Source organism: Ambystoma mexicanum, chromosome 6q (genome assembly GCF_040938575.1).
Source record: "Ambystoma mexicanum isolate Mex_15411 chromosome 6q, UKY_AmexF1_1, whole genome shotgun sequence".
NCBI lineage: Eukaryota > Metazoa > Chordata > Amphibia > Caudata > Ambystomatidae > Ambystoma > Ambystoma mexicanum.
In genome coordinates this window covers 1,371,258,688-1,371,271,829 of record NC_090937.1, presented here as the reverse complement: position 1 = coordinate 1,371,271,829, position 13,142 = coordinate 1,371,258,688, and the positions used below count along the sequence as shown (strand labels likewise).

Here is a 13,142-nt window from a genome sequence, read left to right as displayed (position 1 = left end):
ATGAGTGTGTGTGTGAATGAGTATATGATATAAGGGGGTTGGGTGCGCCCCAAAATGTAGGTTTTGTTGCACTCCTGACTGTTGCCCCTTACAGTAATATACAATGCCCGAATGGAGTCTGGGAGTGCCAGAAAGTTTAATAAGTTTGGAGTACACACAACTCCAAAATGGCTTGCTAAATTACCTTTATCAAAGCATGTTTTCTGTTGTGCTCTTTCTCTAGCGCTAGCTACTGTATGCAACTCCGGGAAGTCTGTTAACAGGGGAGCCATCTTGAAATTAAACAGTTTCCAATTTGTAAGAACTTAGACAGCCGGCGCAATAAGGGGAGGGTGGGGTGTAACATCTTTTAGCATTTTCAATATAATGATGCTGTTTTAACTGCATGGTACGTTTATATATCAAGCAGGTGCTAGTAATGATAGCTGAACTACCTCTGGGCCATTTTAAGTTTGACGTTCTTCTGCATAAATGGTAAAAATACTAGTCGATCTAATTTGAGGACGCTATTAATGTATTTTTATGTGTTTGCTAGCTTTGTTCGGTGTTCATGGTTTTTAAGTGCAAAGTTCACCTATGCCAGTTTGAGATCATTGTAATGTCCAGTATCGTCGTCCTACGTTTCTTTCAGCGCCCTACGCTATTCGATTTGCTGGTTGGTTATGCGTCATTGTGCTACGCCGTCCGCGATGCTGTCTGACCGGCGTGACAGGCAGACATGGCGGCTCACTGTGTGCGGATGTTGGTGTGGCAGAGTGGAACGGCGCTTCTCTTGAGGGGGGTGTCTCTGCGGTAAGATGAGATATCCTGTGTGTACGAAGATGCAGAATATAGTCTTTCTCCGGCCGTCATTGGTTTGGGATAATTCTGGACTAGGCAATATTAAGTTTAGAGGTGGCTGGGGTCACTAGAGGGGTAGGTAAGCAGAACGTGTTGTCTCCACTGGTTAAGGACGTTAGAATTGTCTAGAGTTTAGCGTGTGGTCACCGGATAGAATAGGCCGGTAAATGTGGGAGTAGTGAGTTGTTGGTATGGTGAATCGATTATAGAACGAGGTGGCTTGTTTTTTTTTTTAAATCCAGACATGCCGTAAGGGTCCAAAGCTTCATCGTAAAATCGACATTGCTAATTCTGCCCTAGGTCGGTGCATAGAGAAGCCCTCTAAGGAGTTGTTTCCATGGTTGAATTGTTTGGTTCGGTGTGGTCGAAACACGTAGTCAGGCATTTCATCAGTAGTTGGGTGTACGTGTGATTAGTAGTTGGGTGTAATGGAAGTGAGAGTGGAGGGCTATCAATTGGATCTCTTAATGGAAATTGATTGGTTTCTCTAAGGGGGCACATATCAAGCGTTGTTAACTTTGGCAGTCTTACTGGCTTCAATTGGGGTTATATAGCACAGGATTCTAATTTGAGATTTCATGGCAGGAGCTAAAACTAGTTCCTGGGTGTTGGGCATCCTCCAATAGGCAGGAACTACCGCTGAGGAACAAGGAGTGAGAATAAGTTTGACACAAATCAAATGTAATCATGAGATGCTGGGGATAAAGGCAAGGAATCCTGGCCGGATTCCCTGCTGGGTAATCCTCGGCGAGGGCCAATCAAAAAGGTCCTTCAATTCTATATCCATTATGCTTCTTTATACCCATTCCGAAATACTCCAAGTTAATTTCACATTGGTATGTTTGTATGGCACCAATTGTCCTCTGGAGCCAAAAGGAGCTCCTAAAAGCAACAGCTACCAGTCTAACCAGGCTCTCTTGGGCTACAATCGGGAACTAAATAGCTCCCAGCAGTTTCGAACCCTGGTAGCATACAAGTGCTGCAGTATGCCTGTGGTTCCCAGCTATATATCCATCATTAGAATGCCATTTATTTGGGGAGTCACTGGTATTCTCTGACACCAGGGGCTTCAGATGAAAGGTGATTTTGGGCTTTTTAAAGGCACTGCTTTAAGTGGGATGGAAAATCAACAGGGAAGGGTGCGTCCAAGAGTAATGGATGTGCTAAAAGAAGCTCCTTGCTATCCAGCATTAACTAGTGACTAGGAGCTACCACTGGAGAGCAATGAGCTTTTACACAGCGTTCCACAAATCTAACTGACTTAAAATGCAAACAATATTGTCCATTATGTATGACTTCCTTGAAACCCCTATGATACACATGTTACGCTTTTTTATAGTTGGTCCCAAATGCACATAGCTGAATTCATAGGTGCATTTGTTCAGCATCAGTTGACCCGGGGGGGCAAAAGTAATTGTTGGTGTCAAGCTAAAGCTAACCAGTCGCTTCCAAGGCAGAAGCTAAATATCTCTCAGCTCCCCGCGATTTCGAACCATGCAGTTGTCGTAGCACTCACCTAAACAGTGAAACATTTGCAAACCATGAGCAATACATACACGGCTTCAGCTCTTGAATGGGAGCCTTGGGTTGTCCTGTGTAAGTGGACTACTTCTGATTTCCTTAAAATGTGTTCCTTTCACTGTTTGTATATCGCTCGTTCACTGCTGTGGATGACTTGTTCCCACTTTCAAGCATATAATACCCCTAAATGTGTTCCTTCTGCTGTTAGTGAATAGTCTTTTGCGCTTTGACTCCTAACAGTTGTGCATAAGCGAAATCACTTGGGTTGGTTATCAGTGGAAGGGCTGAGAGAGGACTGGTCTCGCCCCTCCTCGAGAGGAGTTGTTGGAGACTGCCGGACCTAGCCCACCACACTGAAAGCCCTTGTAGTAGACAAGCACGTTGTTAGTTCCTGTGTGTTCTTCTTTTTTTTAAAGTTCAATGGCCAACGCATTGATTATATAAACACATCACGTGTGTATGTTTTTAAACCTTACTTAAGCATTCTTGGGGCTTATCAATAGACTAAAAAAATGGACCCTCTACATGTCTGGTTAAGGTTCAGGATTACTTTGTTCTCCTTGATTGAGGCGCCCATTTCGTCCCATTCCCTATCATATGTAGGAACTTCAGGTACTGCTCCTGTTTTTCCAAGTAGGTGTCAGAAGTAATAGTTTATAGATGGCAAACATTGACATTTAATGGGCAGGATCTCCCCAGTATAGCCATGGCTAATGCAAGAATGCTGCCCAGCGAGCGGACCTATCTTGTATTCAAAGCTCGAGCTAGTTCTCGGACTAAACATCCTCAAGAATCCCAGCGTTAATCCAAATACAGCAGGTAAAGTTGAATTCTCAGATTTAGCCTGTGTTTCTGGCTACCTGATAGGCTGATGCTCCTCACTTGGGTACTGATATTTTTGAAGTGCCCCACCTCCTTTTCAGAAGTTAAAATCACAAAAGGGGTAATGCTACAAAGAACAAAAAGTGTTGTGAGGCTAATGTTTTGGAGGATGGAAAAATTAAAGCCCTCAAGTGACGTATTCCCATTTTCTCGCCCAAGTTTTGATGTTCTGTAGAGGTCCCCTCTTGAGACACATCAAACCTGTGTATAATATTTAGGTCTGTAATCCGGAAATGTGCACTCAATGGTTTGGGAACCAGAAATATTATAAATACTGATTTGTAGGGCCCCTTTTTCAGTCGTCTCTAAGCCATGATCCCTGGATTAAGAGGGATGGACAGAGAAATATTTTTTTTGTACCTGATTCTTATGGACTCTAAGATGGTAGAATTTAATATCCTCTGCCGCATGCTTCACCAATTTCACATGTTTGCTCTGAAAAGGGTAATTTTGAAGTTTTGCTTTTTGAGAAACTGTATCACATACAATGAAGCTATGACATCTCCTGGGTGGTGATCTCCTCCCGAATATAGCTGCCCCAGGGTCAAGATCCGGTAGTGGCTGCCGTCCCTTGGCCACATGGGAGGAGGCTACTGCCGGGGAATCCCTGATACTCAATTGGAGTCATCACGCCACCTATTCCTGCTATAGTCAACATGTGAAAGGCGCGCAGCCTCCTATGCCCATGAGTTGCCATCATATGCCGAGTATAGCTCCAACTGCCTAAGATCTTCTTTTTTTTTAAATTCAAGGTAAAGAGATATATGCCAAGTATAGTTATGTGAGAGGCAGGGCTCAAAATTTACAACTGCCACTAGCTACTGGTTAGTGATAACTGACTCTTGGCTCGAAAGAAACGGTATTTATTTATTTGTATTTGTTTATTTATAACGCGCAGACCATCAGGCCCGGGGGCATCAGGGCACAATTTGTACAGGGTTGCAAGAAAAGAACATACAGGCAGATAGATTACAATAAAAGTATACCAATACAACATAATAACAATCTTAATAATTACATATATTACAGATGGTACAGTGTCCCTAGGCTCCGCAGAGGAAGTATCCCTGAGGTAGTTGGGAAGGTAGCAGACCGGAAATCGTGCTGGGGAACAGGCGGGCTGAGTAAGTAGGACAGATGTCTAACACAACTATTGCTGGCCAAAGAGCCAAGATTTGGTTTTATTCTTGAAGGTGTTGAAGGAGTCTTCAGCTCTGATGGCAGCGGGGAGGGTGTTCCAAAGTTTGGAGGCTAGGACAGGGAAGCTAGTGCCTCCCGCTTTTTGGAGCTTAAACCTAGGGATAGTAAGGCAGTGAGTCTGAGCAGTTCTTAGTGGACGGGCAGTGGAGTGGCGCGAAAGCCGACTGCAGAGGTAGATCGGAGCCTTGTTGGCTAGGCATTTGTGCGTGAGGGCAAGCGTTTTTAGGGAAATTCTCTGCTTCACGGGTAACCACTTTAGGCTAGTTCTGGCTTCTGAGATGTGGTGGTTACGAGGGATGTTCAGGGCCGCTCGAATTGCATTGTTCTGGGTGGTTTGGAGTTTGGACAAGTTTTCTTGGCTGGTGCCTAAGTATAGAGCACTGCAGTAATCTATTTTTGCCATGATAAGTGTTCTCGCTAGTGTGACGCTATTGTGGGTGGTGAGGAATGGTCTGCAGGCTGAAATGAGTTTGCACGTGTAGGCAGAGGTGGACCTGACTGCATTAGTTTGTCTTGACAAGGATAAGGGGGAATCCAGGTAAAAGCCTAGTGTTTTAGTGTCTTTCGAGACTTGTATGGAGTTGCCGTCTATGATGAATGACTGATAGGATGGCTCAAGTTTGCTCAGGCGTTGTGATGTACCCAAGATAAGTAGCTCTGTCTTATCGTCGTTCAGACATAGCTGGTGCTGGGCCATCCAGGCTTGGATGACCAAGTAGACGTCATTGAGGGCCTTGGTGTCAGCAAGATAATCACCAGAGATGGGAATGAGTATCTGGGTGTCGTCCGCATGGTTGATGTAGGAGACAGGTACACAGGAAACGGTATGCTGGGGAAAAAATTCATCAACTTGCCGGTAAGGGCAAGACCAAACAATTGGTGATATTTCTGTGGACCGTGGTCCTGTCCTCTTGGACACAGGGTGTGAAGCTGGTCTGGTGCGGGGATGAAAGTGAGGGCAACCAGCACAAATATGCAAAAGTGCGAGAGGGGAATTCAATCTCGCATTTTTAAATCTAGGCAGCTGGCAATCAAAACTGCGAAGATTGAGGCATTGGAATAGTCATGTAACTTTATTTTAACACTAATGACTAGAGAGTTCCTTGCAAAAAGGGTGGTTGTCCAAGGGGGTGATTACCAAAGTACCGAATAATCGCTAAAAAAAAAAATGCACTGTCCCACTTGGTGTGGGATGGGAAAACCAATACTTTTTGGGTTTTCTCTCAATTTCATGCAGTAACCCCTATTGGTCTTGGGGGTATCATAAAATGTGGTGGAGCCACAACAGGTAAGGTCGACCGGTTTCGATGGTTCATGACTGATTACCGACCATCTTCTTCAGGACAAGATCAATCTTCATGTGCTATTGAATAGTGTCTGTCCTCTTAGTAGGGCAGCGATGACAGGCTGCAAAGTGGATCCCAAGGCCTTGAGGTGGGAGCGAGTCAAGTTTCTCTTGGGAGACAAAGAAAAATCACCAGCTGAGACTTGGCAGCATTCCTTGTGAGTGGCAAGCCCTGAAGACAACTACCTCGGCCAGGCACAAGGGCGCAGGAGACCAGAGAAGGAGAGGGGCTCGGGAGAGGAGGATTAATCGTTAAAAAAAGGGTTGTCATGCAGCACAGATGTCACCAAGTCTCAGCTGGTGATTTTTCTTTGTCTCCCAAGAGAAACTTGACTCGCTCCCACCTCAAGGCCTTGGGATCCACTTTGCAGCCTGTCATCGCTGCCCTACTAAGAGGACAGACACTATTCAATAGCACATGAAGATTGATCTTGTCCTGAAGAAGATGGTCGGTAATCATTCATGAACCATCGAAACCGGTCGACCTTACCTGTTGTGGCTCCACCACAACATTTTATGATACCCCCAAGACCAATAGGGGTTACTGCATGAAATTGAGAGAAAACCCAAAAAGTATTGGTTTTCCCATCCCACACCAAGTGGGACAGTGCATTTTTTTTTTTTAGCGATTATTCGGTACTTTGGTAATCACCCCCTTGGACAACCACCCTTTTTGCAAGGAACTCTCTAGTCATTAGTGTTAAAATAAAGTTACATGACTATTCCAATGCCTCAATCTTCGCAGTTTTGATTGCCAGCTGCCTAGATTTAAAAATGCGAGATTGAATTCCCCTCTCGCACTTTTGCATATTTGTGCTGGTTGCCCTCACTTTCATCCCCGCACCAGACCAGCTTCACACCCTGTGTCCAAGAGGACAGGACCACGGTCCACAGAAATATCACTAATTGTTTGGTCTTGCCCTTACTGGCAAGTTGATGAATTTTTTCCCCAGCATACCGTTTCCTGTGTACCAGTTATTCCCTACGGTTTGGGAAGGCAGTTGCCATCCTGGCTCTTTGAGCCATAATTTACCCTGTTGTCTTTGTCTGGTGTAGGAGACACCCAGATAATCAAGCACATCAAAGAGTGGTTTCGTAAAGATATTGTAAAGAGTAGGTGACACGCAAGAACCCTGAGGAACACAGCAATGAATAGGGGAAGGATCTGCGGCAGCGGAAGGTGCAAAGACCCTCATAGATCTGTTGCTCAGGAAGGATTTGATCCAGGCCGCTGCGGAGGGAGAGAAGTTGGCAGCAGAGTGGAGGTGCCTGCAAAGGATCTGGTGGTTAACCAAATCAAATGCGGCGGAAAGGTCAGAGTAATAGCATTGCTAATTTGCCCTTGTCCTTCAGGACTTCGATCTGGGTTTTTAGGTCTAATAGAGCCGTTTCGGTCCCATGTCTGGGCCGAAATCCGGATTGTCGTAGACCTAACAGATTGTTTGATTCAAGGTAGTTTTGGATCTGCAGGTAAGCTGCACGGTCCAGTATCTTCAGCAGAAATGGTACTGTAGTAATAGGTCGGAAATTCGTGGGTATGCTTGGGTCAAGGGAAGGTTTTTTTAGTAGCGGTATCACCCAGGCGTCTTTAAGGTTGTCCGGGACAATACCTGTTTCAAAGGATGAGTTAATGAAGGCTGTAATGAATGGGGCTAAGTCATGGGCGGAGTCCTTAATGATGGTAGCTGGGCACGGGTCACCTTGGCAGTTGGATGGTTTCATCCTGAGGATGTTTTCTACTTCGGTGACAGTGAGCGGTGCGAAGGTGAAAGGATTGATGTTGGCAGAGTTGGAGAGGGTGGGCCAAGTAGGGGAGAGTGAGCGGTTGTCACGCCTCAGGCAGTCCTGCTTTTCTTTTATTTTAGATTGGAGCATAGAGATTTTGTTTAGGAGGGCTGCTTGAATGTTAGCACACCATTTGCTGTCTTTCGTGCAAGTGTCTGGCGGGGAGACTGGGGTTTCGAGCTCTTTTAGGACTCTAAAGAGTTCCTTGGAATTAGTCGGCTTGCATGATACGATTAGCGATTCTTTTTTAGCAATGATGATGGCGTCTTTATAAGTGAGGGAGGCGAGGAGGAAGCCATCTTTATGCTCATCAGATGGGTGGCTTTTCCAACGGTTTTCCGTGCAGCGTTTGGCTTTGCGGAGGATTCTTAGCTGTGGAGTGAACCATGAGTTTAGATGTGCTTGTGGTTTAGCCTTCCTAGGTTTGATTGGTGCTATAGTGTCAATAGCCGTGAGCATCGTTTGGTTGTAGATGTCTGCTAGGGAGGTGGGATCAGAGCAGGCGTTGGTCGCCGCATTAAGAGAGGGGAGTAACAGTGGGAGGAGTTGTTCTCTTGTTATATATTTTTTATTGCGGGTGGGGAGGGCTGGGGCTATGGGTGTTGGGGCTCGCGGGGTAGCTTCAATGTTAAATGTTATGATGTGATGGTCAGACCGTAAGCATGGGGAGCTATTGAGGACCTGGATGTTGCAATTAGAACCGGCTAACCAATCGATGGTCCTGCCTTTGATATGGGTCGGTTCTTGTATGTACAAGGTGAGGCCAAGGTCAGTAAGAGCATACTCCAGATCAGTTGCTACAGGATCCTTAGGGTCGCCGCGACCTAGATTGAAATCACCTAAGATTATTGTTTGGGAGTTGTTTTTTGTTTTGTCAAGAAGAAGAGTGGAAATTTCACTGACAAAGGTGGGTGCCGGCCCTGGGGGCCTGTAGATAAGGTGAAGGGTGGCCGTTTGGTTAGGTGTTAGTAGTAATTTGATTGTCAGCAGTTCAGCTGATTCAAGTTTGTAGTCGAATACCACTCTTAGGTCAAGGGAGTTTTTATGGATGAATGCCACGCTGCCACCTCTAGTATGGGCAGAGGAGCGGTCACAGCGTGTGATGCCATAGTCGGGCGGTAAGGCCAAGGATAGAGAAGGGCCAGAGGCGGCATGTAGCCAAGTTTCGGATCTGGCAATGAAGTAAAGGTCGGCAGTGGTGATAAGGTCGGCTATGTCAAGAGTGTGTGCTGTGAGAGATCTAGCACTGATGAGGGCACCCTTGAACACAGGCAATTTAACCCCTGTGGTCTTAGTTTTGCAAGTGGCGGTGGGCGAAGGCGGGCTGGGTGGTGTGCGCGGGGCTTGCTTAGTGGTGTTGGTGCGGGAAGGACGAATGCGGAATCTGGTGCCTAGTCTCTTGTTCCTGAAAGTGAGGGGGCAAGGTTGGTTAGGAGTTGGTTTCGTGGCAAAGTGTTTGAGTCAGAGAGCTGGGTCATTAAGGTATTGGTTAATCTGGTTGCAGGGGTGGTGAGAGTCAACGGTAGTTGCTGAAGGACTCGTTGAGGGTGTCAAAGTCATGGTGGGTGACGCTGGGTCACGTAGGTAAGGGCAGGCCCGGTTATTAACCTCAAAGGTAGGAGTGGTTGACTTAATAGGGCAAGGTGTGTGGCTAGGAGGTAGTGCAGTAGAAGGCGCACGCTGATGTGCATGATGGTGGTGCTGGCTGCCAGAATAGGTTCCCTATGAGCTTGTTGACGGGGACAAGATAGGGTCTCCTTGAGTGGGACTGGTGAGATAATGGAAGGGAGTGAGGATGCTATGGTATGGCTGGAAGCCTGGGCACCTAGATAGGGATAACCCAATGGCTGGAAAGCACAGGTCAGGGCAGCCCTAGATTAGCGTAATCACAGGCTGTTGCCCAGGGCAGTGGTACACCTAGATTAGACGACCCAAGTCAGGCACGGCACAATACAATTTGAAGCGCCCTTAAGGCACAACACAATTGAAATGGTCTGTAAGCGACCTTAAGGCACAACACAATTGAAATGGTCTGTAAGCGACCTTAAGGCACAACACAATTGAAATGGTCGTCTGTAAGCGACCTTAAGTCACAACACAATTGAAATGGTCGTCTGTAAGTGACCTTAAGGCACAACACAATTGAAATGGTCGTCTGTAAGCGACCTTAAGGCACAATACAGTTATAAGGTGGTCTACTAGTGACCATAAGGCACAATACAGTTATAAGGTGGTCTACTAGTGACCATAATGCACCACACAGTCATAAAAGTGGTCTGTTGGTGACCATAGGGTACAGCGCAATCAAGATGTGATCTCCTAGTGACCATAAGGCACAAAATACTTATGATATGCTTAGGTTCGAGAGTTTCAAGGGTGGCCTGAAACGCATTCAAATAGTAGTGACCATAAGGCACAAAATACTTATATGCTTAGGTTCGAGAGTTTCAAGGGTGGCCTGAAACACATTCAAATAGTAGTGGCTCAGGGTACATGCCTACAGTAGTGTCCCCGGTACTGGCATGCGTGATTTATACTCCTTGATATGACAGTCCATGGAGTACCGATATATGCCGACTGAGGGGGAATCGTATCATTGCAATGTCAGTAATTTAAGCAAATACGAGTAGCTTACAAGGACGGGGCAAAGTACTTACAGTAAGTTCTCCTTGTATGAATGGAGATATTTGGATACTTGGTTCCGATAGCTTGCCTCGGACTTTGCGGAAGGCGGTCGGGGAAGTTTAAATTGAGCAGGGGGGGTGGCCACGCCGCGCTCCCATGCGCAGGAACAGGCCTTTGTGTGGCCTTCGTGCTGGCCACCGGCGGTTCCGCCTACCGGCGGATGAATGCAGTTTTACACTGCTACAAGCGAGGATCAGCCTCGCTTTCGTGCCGCCCGGCATGCGGGAGTCGGGCACCTTTGAGGACAGGGTCAGGCAGGCCCTTCTGATGCCGGCGATGGTGCTGCAATGCACTCCATGTGCGTGGAGCAGCTTCAGGGATGGGAGGGGGGCTCCTGCCCTCTACCCTCGGCGAGGATGGATGGAATGGGGGCGCAGGCGCAGGAACAGGCCTTTGTGTGGCCTTCGTGCTGGCCACCGGCGGTTCCGTCTACCGGCGGATGAATGCAGTTTTACACTGCTACAAGCGAGGATCAGCCTCGCTTTCGTGCCGCGCGGCGCCCGGCATGCGGGAGTCAGGCACTTTTGAGGACAGGGTCAGGCAGGCCCTTCTATGATGCCGGCGATGGTGCTGCAATGCACTCCATGTGCGTGGAGCAGCTTCAGGGATGGGAGGGGGGGGCTCCTACCCTCGGCGAGGATGGATGGAATGGGGGCACAGGCGCAGGAACAGGCCTTTGTGTGGCCTTTGTGCTGGCCACCGGCGTTCCGCCTACCGGCGGATGAATGCAGTTTTACACTGCTACAAGCGGTGCACTGTGTATATGTTGAATTGAGGTGGTGAGTGACTTTTAATGCCTAGATAGTTGCTTGCAACTTTAAATTGTACCACCCTTTTGTAAGGTACAACCTTCCAATACCTAGGTGCTGCAATGATCTTCGAGGAGCAGCCTCACGTGTCTGACCTCTGCCATCTTATTCAATGTCATGTCCTATAGCCCCGATGAATTCATGCACATGTGACTTCCCCCTCGGACTACTACCCCCCCTCCCCCTCACAAGACTCCCATTCAAACTGCAGCCTACCACATGCTAGCACCTTCACCACGTCACTAAAACCCCAGTGGCGCTGTGGAGAGCTCGCTGCATGCCCCCACAACACTTCTACCACCTACTATGCCAACACCCTGCATCTTCAAGGCCACTGCAAAAGCAGGAGACCTATTGGAAAATCATGCAGGCTACGGACCCCTGGGTCCTGACCTCTGGATGTACAGATACCCAAAGCTTAAGTTTGGTGTTTACCATACTCTAGGTACTTATACTTTTTGGATTACTGGAAGCAACTTATCCCCATTGCTCTACTGACTAATCTTAAGCTCTTATTTTTTATGAATATCGTGACTTTGGTGTTCTCGTTGTTCACCTCAAGTCCATAGACTGCAAGACAGACTGGTGTCTGATCCAAATTTGGTGTCATTGGCTTACCCATCAGGATATACTACCCCACTATGGAGAATAAATAGTTCTTCAAGGCTGTCAAATGAAAGTAAGGTGGTCTATTGGATCTGCACTTTGACCCTAACAAAGTTGAGAAGGACTCTGCTGAAGTAACAATACTCAAATCAATTGAGACCGTAGAGGAGGAATCTGGCATTCCTGTTAAAATGATCAAACATAAAGCTCTTGGCAGAAGCGGACGACAGCAGAGTGCCGCACCACTTTGAGCTGACAAGGGTCAGTGAAGATCTGTACTGCGGCAGCCAACTCCAGCGAATTGCAGCATCTTGGACTAGGGGTCGGGCCACTTGCCTTTGATAATCCTGATCAACCTAGCATATGTGATATGCTGTCCCTGTTGTAACCCAGTGTCTTCCACCAATGAATCCACTCCTCCAACTCCCGTCTTGCAACACATCCCTCATCGTCGCTATACCCACCGGTTCCCACTTTTTCTAATGTTCAGCTCATTTGCTCATCCACTCCCACTAGCACTACTAGTGGGATCTGCGGGGAACACAGGGACAAGTTCTCTATTAATTGGCAAGCTCGACGCCGTGTCTTCCCTCCTAGATTCAACAATCCGCTTTCTTCCACCTTCTGTAATTTTGGTAACCACATCCACTCATTCAGGAAATAGGGGGTGCATTCGGCACTGAGCAATTTAGACCCTAGCGTTGTTATCTTCTGATAACCACCTTGCTGCATATTGGAGTTGGCTAGCTAGATGGTATTTCTCAAAGTTCGGTAATCTAATGCCCCCTTGCTCATACGAGTTTTATAACTTCCATAGTGCTATTCTGTTCCTGTTATTATGCCAGATAAACGCCCTGCATATGCTCTGTAGATAAGAATCTTTTGGGTATTGTATGTGGGATGTTAGCAAAATAGTGTAATAATCTAGGCAGTACCACCATCTTTAGCAGTGCCACTCTTCCCATCATTGTCAACGGAAGCTTGGTCCAAAATACCATATTGTTTTCTATTTTAGCCACTGCCTTCACAGTATTTTGCTTATATTCCTCTTCAGTCTATGCCCAGGTATCTGAACCTGTCAGTTTCCCACTTTATCTCTAGTACCGGCAGTTTGCATTGTGGTATGCCTACATATCTCCCTAGGCGGTATATGCTAGACTTTTTGGGGTTAACTGTTATGCCAGACAATCTTGCATATCGTTCCTGAACTTCCAGAATGTATTGCAGGTTTTCTTTTGGGTACCTCAAGTACAACAGCATGTCATCCGCATACATAGATATCAAATGTTGTCCTCCGTTAGTACTAATTCCTACTTCCTCATGTTGCGGTCTTAAATGCGCCACTGAGGGTTCTAATGCTAGGATGAATAGCATCGGGGACCACGGGCATCCCTGTCTGGTGCCTTTACTCAGTTGCCATTGCTCTGAAATGCTCCCGCCCGTTTTTACTCGCGCCAAAGGCGCACTGT

General features: G+C 46.9%; 1 protein-coding gene across 1 annotated transcript in view; it reads left to right on the top strand.

Annotated features, from left to right (window-relative positions):
- The first annotated feature begins 644 nt into the window (after nucleotides 1-644).
- The window catches only part of GRPEL1 (GrpE like 1, mitochondrial), a 118,092-nt gene continuing 105,594 nt past the window's right edge, over nucleotides 645-13,142 (top strand). The window contains exon 1 of the mRNA XM_069632005.1: nucleotides 645-792. Within this exon, the coding sequence (XP_069488106.1) occupies nucleotides 719-792 (74 nt within the window). The 5' untranslated portion in view covers nucleotides 645-718. The remainder of the gene's footprint in view (nucleotides 793-13,142) is intronic.